This window comes from Festucalex cinctus, chromosome 1 (assembly GCF_051991245.1).
Source record: "Festucalex cinctus isolate MCC-2025b chromosome 1, RoL_Fcin_1.0, whole genome shotgun sequence".
NCBI lineage: Eukaryota > Metazoa > Chordata > Actinopteri > Syngnathiformes > Syngnathidae > Festucalex > Festucalex cinctus.
The window spans coordinates 8,268,819-8,289,909 of NC_135411.1; the positions used below are offsets into that span (position 1 = coordinate 8,268,819).

Here is a 21,091-nt window from a genome sequence, read left to right on the forward strand (position 1 = left end):
CGGAAACAGAAACATACTTTTTTTTTTCCTGATGAACGAAGAGACTTTAATCTTTCTTTTGATAGGTTCCATGCTTTTATAGCCATAAAACACAATATTCTGTGGGCCTTGCAAAATCAGTCAAAATCCAGTAAAACAGCCGGGAGCAAACGGGATTGCTTCTGTGAAAATGGCTGGGAGTGAATGAGTTAAATATGTATTTAGATTAGGGGTGTCAGGCGATTAACATTTTTGAATAGGCTTTAATAGTTAACTCACGATTAGTAGCAAAATTTATCTTCTAAACTTACAATTAAATATACGTACGTTTTCTTCCTCTTGTTAACATAAAAGCGGAAAAAAAATGTTAAACTAGTAGAAATATGGCTGCATCTTTTAATCATAGCCATTTTTCTCACACAGAAACATGCTATCGGTGTCATTTTTGGTTGTGGATACAGAGACCACACTAATCCATTATTATACAACTAAAAACTTTTACATTTAATGAATCGATGGAGTTTAACCGCCTTCAAATAATGTCTAAAGCCCATCATGAAATTTTACCAGTTGATATACAAGCCAAATTTATAAAAAGGGAAAGGGAAACTGTCTGAGATGAACTCCGCCTCTTCCTCGGACTGCGGAAGCCGTGCATTATTATGTCACCTCAAGATTCTGTCTGAAGGCGGAAAAGGGAATAGCCACTTTTAATCTTGGATAAGAAGCATCTCCAAAACATGACCAAAGGCCACAGGGGGCTCTTTCGCTCCTCCATTTTTATTTGATAGCACGTCTCGATGCGATTTGTCTTTTGTGCTTTCCCATGATTCCATTTGAAGCGGAACCAAGCAACTGACCCACCGACCAACAGTCGTAGCCCAGCTAAGGCGGTATCGTGGCCGTTGGAAAATGAATTACCGTTAACTAGCCGTGAGTAGCCGCAAACCACATATGTGCCGTACTGTTGTTCAAGTCTGACTGTGCTCAAGACGAGAGCTGTAACCTTCGCTGCTTATTTGGGGAATTCACTTCTCATCTCACAGCCACTTGGAGCATGTGCGTCGTTAGGAAAATTCAAGCTCACCTCAGATGAAAGTCAGTTCCAAGAGAAGATGAAAACAAAGGGAAAAGATCAAATCCATTTTTCATCTTGTCTTTTTCCTATTGTGAGCCGTGTGTGGCTTTACGATTTACTTTGGCTATGACTTTTACAATATTCCAAATTCATTTCTGAAGTTGATCAAAATCAGTCGGCCGCACCTGCCTCTTTAGAGCCATCAAATCCCAATTTCATTTCCACGCGCGGAGGGGAGGGGGGGGGGGGGGTTTATGTCTCAGCCTCCACGTTTTAGCTGTGCGCGCGCCATTGAGAGGCTGCATGCTGACATTTCTAATTAGCATCAAGGCAGGCAGGATGATGATCGCAATGACGAGAGGAAACACTTGATACATGACACTGCTTGTGCTCGGGTTTGCGTCGGCGACGTGCGTTCATCTCAGCGCATGCGTCCAAGAGAATAAACTAAGCCTGCAGGATGGAGAAACCTCTCGGCTTCCAATGAGGGAATCCATCCTTAATCGAGCCTCTTTTGGTTTTCAGACGCACGTCGAAAACGCTTCAAGGCATGAGGCTTTGCATTTTGACCCTTGGACTCGATACGTCCTTTTGATATTGAACGTAGAGCGTTTCCTCTCAGATTTCGTCAACAGTGGCGCTCGACAGCGGTCGACGGGGGCGGGGTCTTGAGGTTTACGCTAACTTTGCGCTTTACGTAAAAGCGCACCGCATTATTGCCGTATGCTTGCGAAAACAAACGGGTCGCAGGAGCAGAGCAGTGACATCAGTTCTACTTTAAAAATGTACTCACGTTTAGGGATGCACGATAATATCGGTGGCCGATAATTATCGGCACTTATCGACCAATTTGACGTCAAACAGATAAAACAGATAATAGAGAAATCTGCCGATAATTATCGGCAATTTGATTTCATACAGATAAACCAGATAATAAAGAAATCCAGCAATAATTATAGACATGCCACGTTGGTCGATCTGTTGTGGTTGTGGCTCATATCAATAAAATTCAGCTTCACGGTGCTTTACATACATTGAAACATTGTGCAAAGTTTATACAATGTTTCAATGTATTTGTTAGACTTATAGTAGGACTCGAAAGCATATTTGTATTCAAGTTAATTTTGCAAACAATTATCAGCTTACTTATCGGTTATCGACATCGGCACTTCTAGATTATTGGTTTATCGGTATCGGTTGAAAATAGCATTATCGTGCATCCCTCTTCATTCACAAATCCGTCAACGTCCTCATCTTCTGTGTCCGAATTGAACAGCTGAGCAATTTCCCTTTCAAACATGCCAGGTTCCCGCTCGTTTATTATCGGAGTCAGTGTCGTTGCAATGCTGTCATGATTGGGTCATGCCAGGGTTAAGTTTGGGTCTTGCAAGGGTCATGTTCAGGTCATGACCGTGAGGTCAAGTGCCTGTTTTGAACTGATGTTTTGAACTGATGTAATCGGCATCTAGTTTCAACTGGTTTTAAGCTACGTGATGTCAAGAATCTAATCTCTTTTTCTGGTCAACAGCCAATCAGATAATTCCATGTCAGTCCTGTTAACCACATGTCTATCCACAGCCAATCCGACGGCAATAACAGATTATTTCCCCCGCATTTTGCGCGTGCTAACAGTTAGCATCTGCTGATTTAGCCACCATGTACAAAGTGCAACATTGGCTATGCATTGGTTCCTCTTTTGGTAGCCTGAAGCATGCTCCATCCTTTTTTTTTTTTTTTTTTTTTTTTTTTTTTTTTTTTTTTTTTTTTTTTTTTTTTTTTTTTTGCCTCGTCAATAGAGGCCACATTTATCTATGTATTTATTTAATCCTGCATTTATTTTAGACACCACCAATCTTTAACTCATTTGCTCCCAATGACGTGTAAATACGTTTTTTTTTAATGTTTTAAGTGTCCCAAAGACATATGTAAAAGTTTTTTTTTTTTTTTTTTTTTTATGCCTCGTCAATAGAGGCCACATTTATCTATGTATTATGTATTTATTTAATCATGCATTTATTTTAGACACCACCAATCTGTAACTCATTTGCTCCCAATGACGTGTAAATGTTTTTTTTAATGTAAGTGTCCCAAAGACGTATTTATACGTTTTTTGTTTGTTTGTTTTATGCTAGAGCATACAGAAGGCTTTGATGCAGCCTCTCAACTCAAATCATCTTGCTCGTTGTTGCTTTAGGCACTTGCTGGCGCATCGGCAAAGAGCGGTTGCAGAAATGGTCGTTATTACACAAACGGCCAGCAGGTGGCAGCAGAGCAAAGGAGATCAACCAGGGCCATGTAGAAAAAAAGCTCAATTCCTTACAATTTTAAATAGATTTGTGAAAACTGATGAAACTTAGCTCTCTTCTAATGCTAATTGCTGCAAAACGGAAACAGATAGAAACATACTTTTTCTTTCCTGATGAAAGAAGACACTTTAATCTTTCTTTTAGTAGGTTCCATGCTTTTATAGAAATAGAACACAATATTCTGTGGGCCTTGCAAAATCAGTCAAAATGTTTCTGGGAAAATGGCTGGGAGTGAATGAGTTAAAAAGCCTTGAAGTTTTACATATAATTTTCCAAAATGTGCAGAGGATATAAAAAGTTTACACCCCCCCATTCAAATGCCAGGTTTTTGGCATCTAAAAAAACAAATAAATAAATACACAGGATAAGTTATTAGAAGTTCGTCTCTGTGTGCCCTGCGATTGGTTGGCAACCAGTCCAGGGTGTCCCCCGCCTACTGCCCAGAGCCAGCTGAGATAGGCGCCAGCAGCCCCCGCGACCCTTGTGAGGAATAAGCGGTCAAGAAAATGGATGGATGGATGGAAGTTATTAGAATTTTTTCCCTACTTTTAATGTGGCCTCCAACCTTTACGACAGATTTATTTATTTATTTATTTATTAATCTCTTTGAGAGAGGAAGTGAACTGAAATAACGTGGTTGCGCAAGTATGCCCGCCCACCTATAATTGTGATGTTTTCAGAATTAACTAATCACATACAAACTCACGTTAAATGTGAGTCGGCGCGCACCTGCTCCCATGCGAGTGCCTCTGATGAACCCCAAATAACATTCCGCCGTTCAAGTCGACTTTTGCTGACATTTTACTAATTGCCAGTGAAATGACAACGCTAACGCTAATTCTTACATCCAATCTTCAAAGGTCTTAAGGTCTGTTTTGCATTTTAGCATAAATGAATCACGAGCAGGGGTAGAAAACTCGTCCCAAAAATATTGCTCTCAGGTTGATGGTATAATATTGAGCCCATGTGGCTGGTCATATTTAATGAATTGAGGGGCTTTAAATGTCATTAAAGTGCCTCTAAGAAGATGAACCTGCAGATACCCCTAAATGACATAATATAAAACAATATATAAAAATCCTATTCATTAAAACAGTATGTAGAGAACATAGCACGAAAGAGTTCTGTTTTTTGCTGATTATCTTTACTGAATATATTAATGAGTAACATCCACGGGGTGCCATTTGTCCTCCTCACTTATTTGAAGCAGCCATTAAGGCCACCTGGTGAACCGCTTGCAACTGCAATGTTGTTACCAGATAAGATAAACTGGCTTTTATTTCTTCTTCTACTACAACGGCGCCTTGAGATGCAAGTTTAATATGTTCTTTGCTCACACCCAAAACACTCATTTGCATTCATCTTTCCCCGTTGAAAAATGTACTTTATGAATATACAGGAGGCTGCAAAAGTAGGACTACAGTTGTATCACGTTGGTGAAATTAGTGACATAAGATGAATGAATTTTTTTCTTTTTTTGTAAACACAATAAATATTGCATTTTATTGTAAATATTGCATAAATATTGTTTTTTTCTCTCTCTCTGTTTTATAACAAACTGTATACCTACTTTTGTACGCCCCCCCCCCCCCCCCCCACACACACCTGTAATAGGAATGCCATAATTACCGTATTTTCCGCACTATAAGGTGCACCGCATTATAAGGCGCACCTTCAATGATTGACATATTTAAAACTTTTTCCATATATATGGCGCTATAGTAGAGGTTGGAGTTGCGTTATGGATCCATTAGATGGTGCTGCGCTAAAGGGAATGTCAACAAAACAGTCAGATAGGTCAGTCAAACTTTATTAAAACTCATTCACTGCCTTCGACAAGTATACTTGTCAATTGTATTTTTTAGAGCGGTGCTAAATGGGGGCGAATCTGAGCATGCTCCACTGTAAATATCAAACTTGGAAACAACTTTACTGATGCCCAACCACCGGTAGATGACATCATAGCCCCATTTTATAGGAAATAAACAATTAATTATAAAAGAACGGGACGGGACAAAAAGTAGGGAGTCTATTCTGTTATTTGGTAGATTCGGTTTATATATAATTATTGAATGTAATATCACGCGAGTATTGGAAATGTAAAAATTTTCTATAATGACTGGCAGTGAATGAGTTAATAGATTACAAAGCAGCTTTCTGACAACTCCATTCACTCCCAAAATGAATAAACGGCTGTTTTATTATTTTCTCTGAGGTAAAGTATGAGTATTAGCTAGCGATCCAAGATGGCTAAGATGGATCTTCTGCACATGCGCGTCACCGATAGCGTCTTGACAGCGAGACCTGTTGCGGCTCAATATTGATCCATATATAAGGCGCACTGAATTATAAGGCGCATGGTCAGCTTTTGAAAAAATTGAAGGCTTTTAGTGCGCCTTATAGTGCGGAAAATATGGTAAATAAATTATGAGCAGTTAAATAGGTTTTGCCACATTCTTTGTCTGAATTCAATACGTATTGTGTTGCTCCTTCTGGTGTCTGGACATGGCTCCTCAGTAAGATGCACTAATATGCTGTTCTTCACAGAGGACAAAGAATATATATACCTGCCTAAATGTTTGTATTCAGATACCATTTTGCTCACAAGTCAAAACTAAAAAATCAGTCAAATGACGGCTTGTACCTCAAACCCGTAAGTTCCTTCACATGCACTGCACTCACTCGGTGTGACAAAGTTAGACAGCGACACGAAATGATGGGTTGCCATCAAGCCCATATTTTGAAGTTCTGACGTCGCAGCCTACCAGGAAGTAAAAACGGAGATTTTGCCGCTGGGTTGACAGCACGTCAACAAAGCAGATCTTTCATTGTTGCAAAAAAAAAAAAAAAAAAAAAAAGCCCTGCCTGCTCATTTCAAGGAGAATGAGGACATGAGCAGCTAATGGCTTGGTGGGAACTTGAATAGTTTAATCATGCAGTTACGTCACAATATTGTTTAAAAAATGAGGTCATACTAAAAAAACACGCACAATATTGTGCTTTTATACATGACAGCAATGCTTATAAACAACCTACAATATCTAATATCACTTATTATTGATTGAGTTCCGCCACATATTGACTCGCTTTACAGGCATATTACGTGCCCCTTCATCTGACCATTAACGTGGATTTAAAACATAGAAGGGCCAAAACATGCCTTGTGAAAATTAAACTGCATTAAAAAAAAAAAAAAACTACCCACCAGAGGATGCTAGAATTGCACAAATGGAAATCAACCCGACCTATTTTTTTGTTTTGTTTTTTTGTTGACATGACGACGACGATATATTGTGGCAGTTTTAATATCACAATATTGCCGTTATTGGTACATCCCTACTGCAAAACACAAATTGAAAAAAAAAACAAATTGCACTCTTTTAATTGCAGTGTGAAAAGGGCTTTTGTCTTCTTCTGCCCTGTGGTGGCTAAGACCGGATAAGAGCATTTTTTTTTCCCCCACTCGTGTGTTTAAAAAGTCTATCGCACTCAAGTTGCAAAGGATGACCAACTAGGGGTGTGCTCAAAAAATCGATACGGCAATATATCGTTGCGGGCCTCATTACAATCCACGTATCGATACACAGGCGTCAGAATCGATATTGCTCATTGACTTTAAGTAGGCAGTTAACGTTTGCCTTTGCAGCTTGCATTGTACCTAAAAAATAAAAACCAGCAGCATCTTTGAAGTTAATTGCCTTCAATTAATGCAAAAAAAGTTCACCAGTGATTGGACACTGTGTCTTGCTAAGAAAAATGAAAGCGGAGGAAGAATATCAACATTTATTTACTTATAAACTTAACATGGCACGTGTCTTAATGTACCAGTTTTCCTATATTTTGTTTAAAAACGAAATAGAATGTGTTACATGAAAAAAAAATGCTTTTTTTATTTCCCCAAATATTTCAAATAAGCACATTTTAGAGCTGTAATTTTAATACGTTGATATTTTTGCTCATATCGGCTCATGCATATTAATGCATTTTCCCAGTGTGTCTGTGAAAGCTGCTCCTTGCTCTGCAGTGTGTGCACATTTAAACCAGGTAAACCACAAGAGCTGCTAACAAAAATATTTTTGTCAGTCTGCATAACAAACATATCCTTTAGGTATACTTATGACTATTATTATAAAATGCAAGAAAATTGTAATGTAATATATCAGGATACGTCTTGCCTTGAAGATCAAGTATTGGGATACATATGTATCGCGACACGTATCGCGACCCCTGTTTCGCGATACGTGTCGTGTCGTGACCCCTGTATCGCGATACGTATCATATCGTGACCCCTGTATCGCGATACGTGTCGTATCGTGACCCCTGTATCGCGATACGTGTCGTATCGTGACCCCTGTATCGCGATACGTAACGTATCGTGAGATTGCCGGCAATACCCAGCTCTAGATAAGACCGGATAAGAGCAGTTTTTTTTTTTCCCCTCGTGTGTTAAAAAGTCTATCGCACTCGAGTTGCAAAGGATGACCAACTCCATATTTCATTTTCACTTCCTGTCGGTGACATCCTCATGACAATCCAATACTTGTGTCCGTAAATACAATATTGGAAATGGCTGATAGTAAAAACAGAAAAAAAAAAGAAAAAAAAAAGCCTTATCTTGTCTGAACATTGAACATTGTCTTGTCTGGAGCGACTCCACTCATTTTCTCGTCCACGTGTATCTTTTTATTCGCTCCTCTTTCACTTCCCGACTCGGCAGAGAGAGGATTACGGCGGCATGGCTCCGAACCACGTCTCTCCTGAAATCCTTCTATCAGCTCTCTCCCCGAGCAACACTTGAGTATTCCTCCCGTGTGGAGAGATCAAAATGTCCGTTATTGCGCGGAGAAATACGCTCCGATCCTCAAAATGTTGATTCTTCCCCTCCCTCCTGTCGAAGGCAATTATTCCGCATCCGATCAAAGGTATTTATATTCCATTTACTGAAGATAACGCTGGGAGGTCCCTTCACACAGACGCACGCAAATGCAGCAAAAGCGACACGGCGCCATCAAGCAATGGAAATAGAACCGGAATAATCCGTCTTTCAAGACCGCTTTAACTCCGAACTCCTTCGTAATGATTGAAATAAACTCTTGTCAAGGCGAACGTACCTTGAAATGTGCTCTTGTTGATATTCCGCTGCACTATTTCTCTCTCTCTGGCTCTTTTTTCCGCTGTTCCCATATTCCCCATGTGATCCATTCATTCCTCCACAGGTGTGAGTGGAGTGCAGCGGAGTGGAGATTTTTTTTTTTTTTTACCCAGCATGCCACGTGCCCTGAAGCGCCACGCGGCCCCGGTGCCAACACCAGGCTGGATTCTGACCTTTGCTCTTTTTATGGCTCTGCAGGTAAAAGGTCTTCTCTCAAAAATCTCGATATATATTAGGGGTGTGTCAAAATTAGCCTGTTAATTTTGACTTAATTTAAAGTTCCTTTAGCGCCACTATTTTTTCGATTAATGACCCTTAATTGGAAAGTCTGTACTAACACATCCACGTCAAAATTTAGCAATACATATATTTGTGGAGAACTGGAGACTGGGCTCAAGTTTTACTTTGCAATTTTTAAAATGTGCAGAATTTCACAAGCTTCATGTTAAAGATTAGATAGCTCTTAATATGAAAAGAAAAAAATGCACTGAGCAATTATGCCATCTAGTGGCAGAAAAATGACCTCAACACAAATCAATATCACACTCGTTTTTTTACAGTACAGTAAAACCTTTTCATTTGAACTCAGTTTTATGAATTATTCTGAAATTATTGTATCAATAACTAGAAGATGCAGACATATTTCTATTAGTTTAACATTTTTTTTCCGCTTTTATGTTAACAAGAGTATAAAAACTTGGAAAAAAAATTATTGTATATTTTAATGTGCATTTACTAGTGATGTAACGATGTCCAAACATCATAATATGATATTAATACAATATGAAGGTCGCGATACGATAATTATCACGACATTGTGCGGAGTTTGGTGATACAAAAAAGGCCAAAACATTAAAAAAACAAAACAAAAAAAAACAATATAATATAATACAGCAATGAAAAATATAAATATTATATATGAAAAAAAAATAATATATTGAGGCACTTGCAAGCACACATTGAGTTCTTACACATATTGACTCAGTTCACAAGGAAATTACGATACCCTTCATCTGACCATTAGTGTGGATTTTAAACATAGAAGGGCCAAAACATGCCTTGTGAAAATTAAACTGCACTAAAACAAAAAATAACCACCAGAGGGTGCTAGAACTGCTCGAAGTGAAATCAACCACACTTATTTTTAATAGCAGATATGCTGCTTTTTAACATCGTGACATGACAACGACGATATATCGTGGCAGTTTTAATATCGCGACGTCACGATATTGCCATGATCGTTACATCCCTGACACTTACAAAAGATTATTTTAAGCGATTAAACTCCATCAATTCATTAAATGTTAAAGTTTTTAGTTGCATAATAATGGATTAGTGTGGTCTCTGCATCCACAACCAAAAATGACACAGATAGCACATTTCTGTATGAGAAAAAAAATGGCTATGATTAAAAGATGCAGCCATATTTCTACTAGTTTAACATTTTTTTTTTCACTTCTATGTTAACAAGAAACTTAAAACGTATATTTTATCGAAAATTTAGAATTTGTGATTAATTTTGAGTTAACTATTGAAGTTGTGATTAATTCTGATTCTAAAGTTTAAATGGCCTGACACCCCTAATATATAGGTGTGACTTATGAGGTGTCAATCATTTGTCATACGCACGGTGGAGCCAAAACTGATTTAACAAAAAAAAAAAAAAAAAAAAAAAAGACTGTTTTAACAAACATGGAAACAAGTGATTTTTTTTTTTGTTCCTTCCTGTGTAGGGTGCTACTGATGCTGCGCCCGCCGGAGACAACAAGCTAGTTCGGACCACCCGAGTGCGGAGACAGACCCCGGACGGGGAAAGCTCCTCAACGTCCTCCACCAACCAGACGATGCAGCAGCAGCCTTTAGTCTTCAACCACGTCTACAACATCAACGTGCCCGCGGAATCGCTCTGCTCCGTCGACCTTGACGCCTCGGCGCCGCCGGAAAATGGTGAGGCTTTCGTATTGATTTTCGGGGGGCGGGATGATTGGCTTTTGTTTACACACAGATGTGAAGGTATTCAAGTTTAAGGCCTGTTTGTGAATTGTACGTCACCAGAAGGGCAGATGGTTATTTGTTTGTCAAGTTTCACTTTCCACAAATGTTCTATTTGTGGCTTAAGTGCCTTTAAAAAATAAAAATAAAAAAAAAGCACCGTAGGCCTTCAATTCCCATTTGGAAAATCCAAATCTGTCAGTAATGGAACTTCATTACTAGGGATGTAACGATAAGGTTTCCATTTGTGCAGTTCTAGCACCCTCTTGTGGCTAGTTTTTTTTTAGTTTTAATTTTCATTAGGGATGTTTTGCACCTTCTATGCTTAAAATCTACATTAATTTTCAGATAAAGGGGAACGTAATATGCCTGTAAAGCAAGTCAATATGAATTCATTGTGTGCGTGTATTTACAACATAACATAATAATAATAATAATATAATAATAATAAAACAATAATAATAATGTTATGTACAAAAGCACAATATTGTGTTTTGTTTTTAGTATGACCTCATTTTTTTACAATATTATAAAAATAAAAAATAAAAATTATTCCTATAAAAATAAAATAAAATACATTCTAGAACAACTTAATTCATGCTGTAATTTCAGATATATGTGATTACAGTTAAAAAAAAGAGAAGGAAAAAAAAAAAAACTCTTTCCTAGGCCCGCGTGCCGAGCTTGGGTCCAGAGCCTCTGCGGAGGGCCCGCTGGACCCCGTTGGACCTGCAGAGTACACTGAACAGACGCTGGATGCAAACAGTCAGGTGTCCTTTTCTACCTTATTGTCTCAAAATGGCTGCAATTAAATCATAGATTTGTCTTTTTAAAAACTGACGCTTCCTTCTTCAGATGACGTTCACTCACCGCATCAGCATCCCGAAAGCGGCGTGCGGTTGCCCGGCGACTGTCAACATCCAGCAGCTGGCCACCAGGGTGGAGATGCTGGAGAGAGAGCTTTCCATGCTGCGAGCGCAATGCGGGTCCGGTTGCTGTCGGGAGAACCCGGCCATGGGTGAGTGAGTCTGGAGAAAAAATTTTTTTTAGTTAGCAGCTCGCATCACGATAAAACAGCAGATAAGTGAGAAATATTTGAAAACAAAAGTTGCAGCAACACGTAGACAAACAGAATATAATGATAATTAAAGGCATATATTCTTTATCCTCTGTGAAAAGAGACTATTAACTGCAGTAGTGATAGACCAATATGGTTTTCTCAAGGCCGATACAGATTCCAATTATTTGTAGTCAAGGAGACCGATAACTGATATTGAAAGCCGATATTCATTTTCAGTAAAAGAGAACATTTTATTATCAAAAAAAAAATTTATTTGTTTTTTTCCATTTTAATCTTAATAAACATACAAAGAATTGACAGCTTTGTTTAAAAATTCTAACAAAATTTGCCAGGAGCTTCCAGTGTCATCAGCATGTGTTACACAAAGTTAAAAACTAAGCATGTCAGTAGTTCCCTAAAGTTTTCTACTGAAGATAGTTTTCCAAAATTTCAACATAATTTCTTACTTTTATTATCATTATTATTATTATTAAAAATATAAAGTGTAGGGGAGTTCCCAATGTGTCAGCAAAACTGTCTGCGAACAAAGCCTGACAAAAAAACCCTATATTTTGCTACGTTCACAAACATTCACCGCTCAGTGATTGGTAAAAGGCTGATGCCAATATTTGTCAAAATGGCAAACATCGGCACCGATAATCGGCCCGGCCAATAATCGGTCTATCCCTAAACTGCAGCTTCCTAAGTCCCTTAGTTGTGAAACTCTTCTTCCTCATGTCTGTTTTATACTGCCCCCTAGTGGCCAAGGCGCTCACACCAGAAGGATCATTGAACCTCGAAAATCACAATGCACAAATTATTTAATTCTTTACATTCTATATTAATTATGTTATCATGTTATGCTTTTTTTTTCTTACAAACATTTTTGTTGTTTCTGTGGGGCTAGAAAATGGCATTTCCATTCATTTCAAGTGTGGAAGAAAAATTTGAGATACGAGTGCTTTGAGTTATGAGCACTTGAAGTGGGGGGAAAAAAATTATTTCCACTTCAAGTTGACGTCGGACATTGGTAACTGGATTAACTCGCACACCTAGTCAAATCTGACGAGCATGTCCATTGGGGAAGCTTTAAAAAAAAAAAAGTCGGATCCTCCTTCTAATTACACGCTACATTTTTATGGAATTCATTTCTCATTCTTGGAGCATGTGCGGGATGAAAGTGAAAGCTATTGTCTAAAGATTGAAGCCCCCAGGAAAATTCCAGCTCACCTTAGATAAAAGGACGATCTCACAAAAGATACAAATCAAGGATAAGATCAAAAACATTTTTCATCTTGTCCTTTTAGCATGCCGTGCCGTGTTGGCTTTTAATATTTACTTTAGTCTTGCTTATTGAACACATAGGTATATTTTATGTATGAAATGAATTGATATTCTTTTCATTTGTAATGAATGATGTTGAGATCGGTTGGGTGCATGAAACCTCACTTTCGAGTTTTTGTGAATTCCTCCATTTTGCCAAAGCTTTGTGCTTCGATCCCAGTGTGCCTTCATTGTTGAAGGAAGCTCCTCCCCTCAAACCAAATGCATTGGAAACTTGGTTTCCGTATATGTCCTTGTTTTTGTACAATTTTGACTTAGATGATTTTTTTTTTTCCCCCACAACCACTTTGTCCCAATTTTCAAAACTCTGCTTGGTTCAAAACAGTCCAAGCAAACTCATCCACCTGCCCGTGTTGACTCACCCACTCATTACCGGGAATCGAGTCCGACACAAAGCATCCACGGTGCTGCTTTGTTAATTAAGTGCTTTCTTAATTGAGCATCACATTGCGCCTTCATCGCAAGCATTTCTCAAGTGGTTTGTGTTTATTTATGGAGCATGACTGTACAAGAAGCTACCTTAGCACTTAAAGAAAGAAAATGATTCAAAAAAGGTTAGCGTTAATGCTTTCCTACTATACATATTTTTCTTGTTTTTAATTTTTCTTTTCATATAAATAGAATCATGAGTATGCCATCATACATATACATATACATATACATATACATATATATATATATATATATATATATATATATATATATATATATATATATATATATATATATACATATCATACACATGTAGTCAAATTTGTATTTTTTTTATATTTTTATTATTATCATTATTAATTCAATCTCTGGTGTAATAACCTTGTTGAATTATTTTTTATTTTATTATCTGTTCTCATTGCTGCTGGACATGTACATTTCCCAGAGGGAGCCATCCCAAAGGGATCAATAAAGTCAAGTCTAAGTCTAAGTCTAAGATAGATTCCTCCCTAAAATTTTTTTAAAAAAAATCCACAAAGTGCTGAACTTTCACTCTGTCATTGGATGAGTGTACTTATTTCCAAAGCACTGTAGCATGACTTGATGTGTAAACGTTTCCCATCCCCAGGCCGCTTCGACTATTTCCCAGGATGCAACGGCCACGGCAGCTTCAGCATGGAGCTGTGCGGCTGCATATGTGAGGAAGGCTGGACCGGCAAAAACTGCTCCGAGCCCCGTTGCCCCGACGACTGCTCCGGCCAGGGCGTGTGCATCGAAGGGGAGTGCGTCTGCGACCGCGACTTCGCCGGGGAAAACTGCTCGGAGCCGCGCTGCCCGGCCGACTGCTCGGGCCGCGGCCTGTGCGTCGACGGCGAGTGCGTGTGCGAGGACTCCTTCGCCGGCGAGGACTGCATGGTCGGCAGGTGCGTGAACGACTGCTCGGACCAGGGGCTGTGCGTCAACGGAACGTGCCAGTGCCGGCCCGGCTACGTCGGGGAGGACTGCTCGCTGGTCTACTGCGCCAACAACTGCAGCAAGAAGGGAATCTGCAAGGACGGATTCTGCGTGTGCCAGGATGGCTTCGCTGGAGATGACTGCAATTCCGGTAAGTTCCACCTGTGTCACACTTGAGATCAGAATCAAGAATCGCTTTATTGTCATTGTATCATTGAGTGCAACGAAATGGAACAGGCACAACCCATCCAAGAGATTTAGAAAAACTGCCTAGGTCACCTTTTACAGCACTCTGTTTTCAAGTCAAGTTTATTTATATAGCCCTTAACTCTTTGAGCGCCAAAAATGTTTAATAACGTTTAGTACAATCACGATGTATGCCGCCATAAACGTTAAGTGACGTCAACTATTTTTTTTTTTTTTTTTTTTTTTTTTTGTGAATATATCAGTGGTCAGTGCAACGTTCAAGTGCAGCGCAGCCGGGTCAATGAGTTGTGAAATCAAAAACACCCACTAACTATGGCCAGCAGATGGCAACAGTAGCTGCTCGGGCCCTAACTAGAGCTGCGAATTACAATGAAACATGACGCAATTTGATGAAATAGAACGTTTTCAAGGCTTACGTGAATGATCAAACCCTTTCTAACATTAAACCTAATTTGACGGAGCGTCACTAAACAAAAAATCTGAGTATCAAAGTCACTGTTGTGGAGGAAATGTATCTTTTCTTTTCAATTTTCACTCAATGTCACTCAAATGACCTATTTTCAAATGGTGATTACTAAAGAACGGAATAAGGTAGAAAAAATGTTTTTTCTATTGAAAGAATGGAATGCAATCATTCATGTGGTACCCATGTTGTTTATGTAGCAAAAGAACACAATATTCTGTTTGCTTCGAAAGATGAGTTCAGATGCTCAAAATCCGCTGGCATTGGGGCTTGTTTTTTAATAACGTGTGGCAGTAAAAAGAGTTCATCACAAAAGAGTCTTAAAGGGCTTTGCATGCCCACATTTGACAAATGTTGATGGCAGCAAGGAAAAACTTGAAAAAAAACCAAACAAAAAAACAACTTCAGCCTGAGATCCTTAGGGGAGCACAGTATGCATTGGGGGGGTGAACTGAAAAAAAAAAATGTTCACATGAGTTAAGTTATACGAAATTATTGACTTGTTTTGGCAAACCTCGTGTTCCAATGAAATATTTTGCAAATATATCGAGTTACATATGCCTAAGGTCATGCTGCACCTCCACAAAAAATGGTTGCGACCAAATCCTGTGCTGTGCGAGCAACTCAAAATGTCACTCGCACCAGTGCTGGTAGTGGAAAAGTTAGTGTAGAGCCCTGTGAGTGGAAGATTGCTGAGTACATATGCACTCAATCATTTCTTACCAGAAAACAGGCAGCCTCAGCAGACTGGCTCTAACCATTCTGCTGCGTTAGATGCTCTCGTTCTTCAGCTTCTTGAGTCATCTTCTGTTAAGATAACATAGCGAGGCTATGTGAACGTGAGTGTGGAGCAGAGCAAAACATTCTTCATTGCAAACAGAAGCAATTCTTCATTGCAGCAAATGTATGATACCATTATTCCTACAGTCTGACACCCCTAAATTTAATTTGTAGGTATTGAACACTGCCGATTGTGTTGCGTAGTTTTGACACCGAGACCGCATAGCAAGCGTTAAGAACGGGAGGGAAGCAGAGTGAGAAGTGTCGTCCTTCGTTGAGAGCAGAAAAGTTGGCGAGTGACTGAACCGAATTGCTGATGAAGTTTGAACTTGTGTTTGACTTGTTAAGTCACATTTCTCCAGAAAACCTCTTCACTTCGCCACTTTTTGAGGTGTTTGACTTTGGAAGTTCAACTGCGGGTCAAGCGGATATGGACATATGTGCGCGGTATGTGTGCGGATAAATAAAACTGATTTAATTGGAGGAAATTAATTCAACCACCTGGCGTAGTATTAATGCGCGGCATCTATCCGAGCCCCACACATCCCGGTGATGCATTTTGCTTTATAGATTACGTAGCGGTCATTATATTCACTGCCATCGTTTTTATTTTTATTTTTTTAGCCTCATTCGAATGCAGGTGGCCGCGCGTGCGACTCGCCGGACAGCACAAGGCGTGGAAGCACGCATTTGTCAAACGTCACGTTCATCCTCGGAGAGAGGCGTCGCATTAGCCGCCGCCGAGCCGGCCGGGGAGTCTGGCGCGTCTTTGTTGGATGCGCCTCCGCGCCAACTATCGGATCCTCCCCTGCCATTTGGGAGCGAGTGATGGATGAGAACAGACATGCAGGGAGCAGATGACAGATAGGCAGTAGTCGCCAGTTTGAGGCCCTCCTCGCCGGCCTATTTATAATCCAAGTCAGGTGGTCGGAATCGCTGATACCTTTGCAATTAGATGTGGAAATAGGTGCCGCGTTTCGCAGCTGAATACCAAACGACTGCGTCCAATTATCAGAGACCTGTAGGTTGACGGGCTGAAGTGCTGCACGCTATGAAAAGCGGAAAATGTTTCCGGTGGCCTCTACCCTCCCATTATGAGGAATAATGACGGCTGTTGACTTAAAATGGGACGCTTCAGGCGTCAGGTAAGAGGAGGTGTATCTTTACGTGCGCATCTATCCGCCCACAAAAGCAGCGATCAACTTGAACCGAGTAGTGCTTTTTTTCATCTTGACAGCAAAGGTATTTCACTATCATTCCAATAAGCACTCAAATTACACTCGGATAGACGGGAGTTGGCTTTTTATTTTTAGCGTAGGCGCTCTCAGTAGAAACTGATGCTTTAGAAAATGATTCTTTTCATGCCAAACATGTCAGTCAGACACATTTTCGAAAGGCGCTCGTCACTTTTCATTCACCGTTTGTCTAAGAAGCTTACAATTGTGATGAAAATGTGTTTGATGTTAATCAGTTGTTATTGAAAAACACAAACATTTCACTCAAGTGTTAGGCTATTTGTAGGAACGATGCACCATGACAAGGTGGCAACAAAATAAATCTCACATTACCAAACAAAATGGAACATTACAACATTTGATTTTATTGTATATTTTTATACTATATTAATTTACAGAATAAAAACACAGTCAGTTTCATTTCTAAGTGTACTTGGAAGCATCTCACGCTAACATTTTGTGATTGCAAATGTAAACAAAATGGCGCCTGCACTGAACTGCAAGCCAGCATTCCATGACAAAAATTCACACAATCACACAGAAAAAAACACAATACAACACCATTGTCCCTGACATGCACGGTGTTACCTACAAAACAGTTTTATCTGCACAACTCAGGAACAACAACAAATTGGTTTAATGTTCAAAGTTAGAAAAAAATGAACTTGCGCACCAGTTTCCAAGCTATTTGGCAATCTATATGAAGTTTGATGGACAAGAACCCCAACTAGGATAGCGATCCAGACAGTGTAATGTTATGAATCATTTTGACAGATTAGACCTTCTTCAGCATCTGTCAAAGAAAGCTCCATGCATGGCCGTGTCCTGATCTTTCTGGCATCCATTAAATAGTTCAACTGAAAATAGGAATGTGCAGTTAATCGAAATTCAAGTACAATTTCAATTATTACACTCCACAATTACAAAATCGACATAATCATAAACAATAATAAAAGATTATTAATACTAATTTTGAGTTGTTTAAATGTATATATGTGCACCTTTTTATTTTAAAATGACCAATTTAATCAATCTTGTTTGGTCCAAAAGGAGCTTACATAATTATAGTGTTTCAAATAATTTTATTTTCCTTAAAATTTATACATTTATAAATATTTTCTTGTTTTGGACCACAAAAAAAAGTTTGAATAATTGTGATTTCAATTACCGAAATAATTGTAATTATTATTTTATCCATGATTGAGCAGCCCTAACTGAAAATGTAGTATTCTGGTAGTTACTTTTTAATACTTTTGTTGTATTTTATATTGTGAGCATTAAAGATAAAAAAAAAAAAAAAAAAACTGATTGGTGCCATGACCCGGATTAAAATCTGGGTTGTAATATGGTCGTATGCAGTTAAGATAATGGATGGATGGATTATTTCGATAAATCGCCATAAAAAAAAAAAAAAATAAAAAAGTGTACTGCGAAGGTTCATTCACTTATTGGATTTGTTGGAATATCTGCTTGTTCTGAATACCACAAAAAAATGTGTGCATTGTAGTAGTGCACGCAAGAAACACTTAGCCTCCAACATCTCTGTGAACGTGTCAATCCAAACATGAACGTCTTTGAACTCCCAAATTCCTCCTGAAAGCAATCAGATTGTGCCGACATTATGGTGGCTGAGCAAATCTAAATCTTCTTATCCAAAGAATATATGTCTTAAGTGACTTTGCAAGTGGGGGTACCATTATCCAATGTTCCCCCGAAGGTGAAGCCTAATGATATACTGACCTTTGTTGTCAGACAGAGATTTAACCATCAAGGTTTTAGTTGCATAGAATCTGTTCTAGTCGCCAATAATAGAATGCTGATTACATCTAATGAGCCTTTAAGACTCACCTTGAGATGACTGCAGAAAGTCTTTAGAAGGATCCTCGCCAAAGTAACGTCTCCGGCATTGAGCTCCTATCAAGCTGGATTATCACTATTTCAATTGAATTGAAAGTTGAGGTCCTATTTCAGAATTCAATAAACGATACTGTGTTGTGTCTTGGTCGAGAGCCAAATCAGTTTCAGACATTTGTTTTGGAAAGTAAGAATGTCCGAACTTACTTAACAAGTGTTGACATTTTCTTGTCAGGCATATTTGATGTCGTTGTGTGTTTCCATTCTATGCCCACTTGAAACAACCCACTTGAGCACAGTAGCCGTTGAATGACAAATTGTCACAGACGACTATAATGCGATTCAAGTCGAGTCAAACTTGCTTAATCAATACCGTCATTGATATGTCTGAAGCAAAGTGCAGCGGTGCCCAACGTTTAGCGCACCACAGAACGGTTTCATGGAATTGAAGTAAATAAAAACAAATTAGACTAATTGCAATTTCTGGAGAAATTGCGTGGGAATGCTGAAAGCTGAAAGCTAAGATTTGAATACATGTGGAATGCTTATGAAGTAAATTGAGACATAAATTATGAAATTATGAGCTCCTGGAAAATGCACTTTACCAACTGTGCCACCGAGCAGACACCTTGATGATAAGTTATATGTACGGAAGTGAGCGTAGAAAGTGTACTTAGGAAAAATTCAATGTATGTCCCATTTAAAATGAATGGGGGAAAAATTCATTTTAAACGTTAAATTGTGCAAATACTGTAAGTAATGTGGAACCAGACGATATATATCCCGGGAGGCATCAAGTTTTGAAGCTAGTTGAAATTTGAACAGTGTAAATTGGAAGTATTATGCGAGAGTTGTTACGCGGCAAAAAAGTGTGGAGAATAAAAATCACAAACATATGTGGGAATGCTGAAGCATTCCCACAATAATTTTTTCAAAATTGAGCTGAATCTAATTGTTCTAATTTACTCAGCGCAAAGTAATTAAAACGCAAAAAAATTGAGACGTCATGATCACATTGTTGTGCATGGAAGTCCAAGTCATTTTTTTAGTCTTGAACCAAAACCTTGACAATGCGTTACGAAGAAAAACAAAACCACATCCATATTGTCTTAATTATCCCCCCAAAAAATTAGATATATATTCGAATAAAGTTATCCCGACATGATAAAATGACATAACATGCTAAATAATATTTTTATGTGACTATAAGTCAGCATTGGTTCAAATCAAGTAAACAAACAAACAAACAAACAAACAAAAATATTCTATAATTTAAAAACACTTAGAAATCCAATCATTTTCAGACGATACCGATCAGCTGAAAATCACATAACCGACCTCAATTTCTGATCACATGATGGGATTGTAACAACTCTAAAGCAAAGCATTATAGTCCAACAATGGCAACATCGGGGCAAGTCAAAACTCTGTTAAACGACTGATTGAAAAACGGGGACTTGTCCACTTTAAGCATTAAACATCACTATAGAGTAGTAAAGTCGGCTACTTTATAATGTGTGTTTGCCATACATACATCACTGTTAAGGTGACCAAACTTTTGGGAGGACATTTGGAAGGGCGTCCGGGGGTTTTATAAATTCATGAAAATATCCGGTTGACATTGCGCGACTAAAGAGGTGGACTGGTACCATGATCTCGAGTGTCCTCTCTTTTTTTTTTTTCTTCTTCTTCTTCTGGATTTGAAAGTATGGTCAACCCTAATCACTGTATTCCAATGACATTAGGCTGAGATTTACAGGGAATATGTCATCAGGCCATTTCCACAAACACTAGCGATTATCTGGCTCATGTGTCTTGACTTGGCTTTTTTTTTTTTTTTTTTTTTTTTACATAACCATATCTGAATTGTGTCACTCACACTTTATTGCAAAACAAGATGTCAAACGAGACATCCAGTGTGGCGCTAAATGACGTTTGATCTAAATGAGCTGCTCTGTGATTCCGTCTTGTCGAACTAAGAGTCTTTTTGATTGAGACGAAAGTTGCTTCGCTTCTGCATATTCAGACTTTGAAGTCATCATAAATGGCCTCTTGTTGAAAGCATAATACGCCGTCTATCATCGTTGAATTGTTTTTGTCTGTCACTGATGACTCCCATTTTACTGGATTGTGACTGCCTTCGTTTAAGTGATGAAATGCAGTGTTCTCGTTTATTGCGGGTTGGTTCATCTTCCGCGGCCTCGCTGTTTCGCGGATTTTTTTATAGGGTGCCTTTTTTCTTTTTTCTTAGAATG

The 21,091-nt window shown here is 38.7% G+C and overlaps 1 protein-coding gene across 3 annotated transcripts in view; it reads left to right on the forward strand.

The window, feature by feature from the left end:
- Positions 1–21,091, forward strand: part of tnr (tenascin R (restrictin, janusin)) — a 169,084-nt gene that overhangs the window by 48,718 nt on the left and 99,275 nt on the right. For all 3 annotated transcript variants that reach the window (XM_077514753.1, XM_077514770.1, XM_077514763.1), the window contains exons 3-7: positions 8,580–8,713; positions 10,249–10,462; positions 11,177–11,277; positions 11,363–11,525; positions 13,972–14,448. In XM_077514753.1, the coding sequence (XP_077370879.1) occupies positions 8,630–8,713; positions 10,249–10,462; positions 11,177–11,277; positions 11,363–11,525; positions 13,972–14,448 (1,039 nt within the window). In that variant the 5' untranslated portion in view covers positions 8,580–8,629. The remainder of the gene's footprint in view (positions 1–8,579; positions 8,714–10,248; positions 10,463–11,176; positions 11,278–11,362; positions 11,526–13,971; positions 14,449–21,091) is intronic.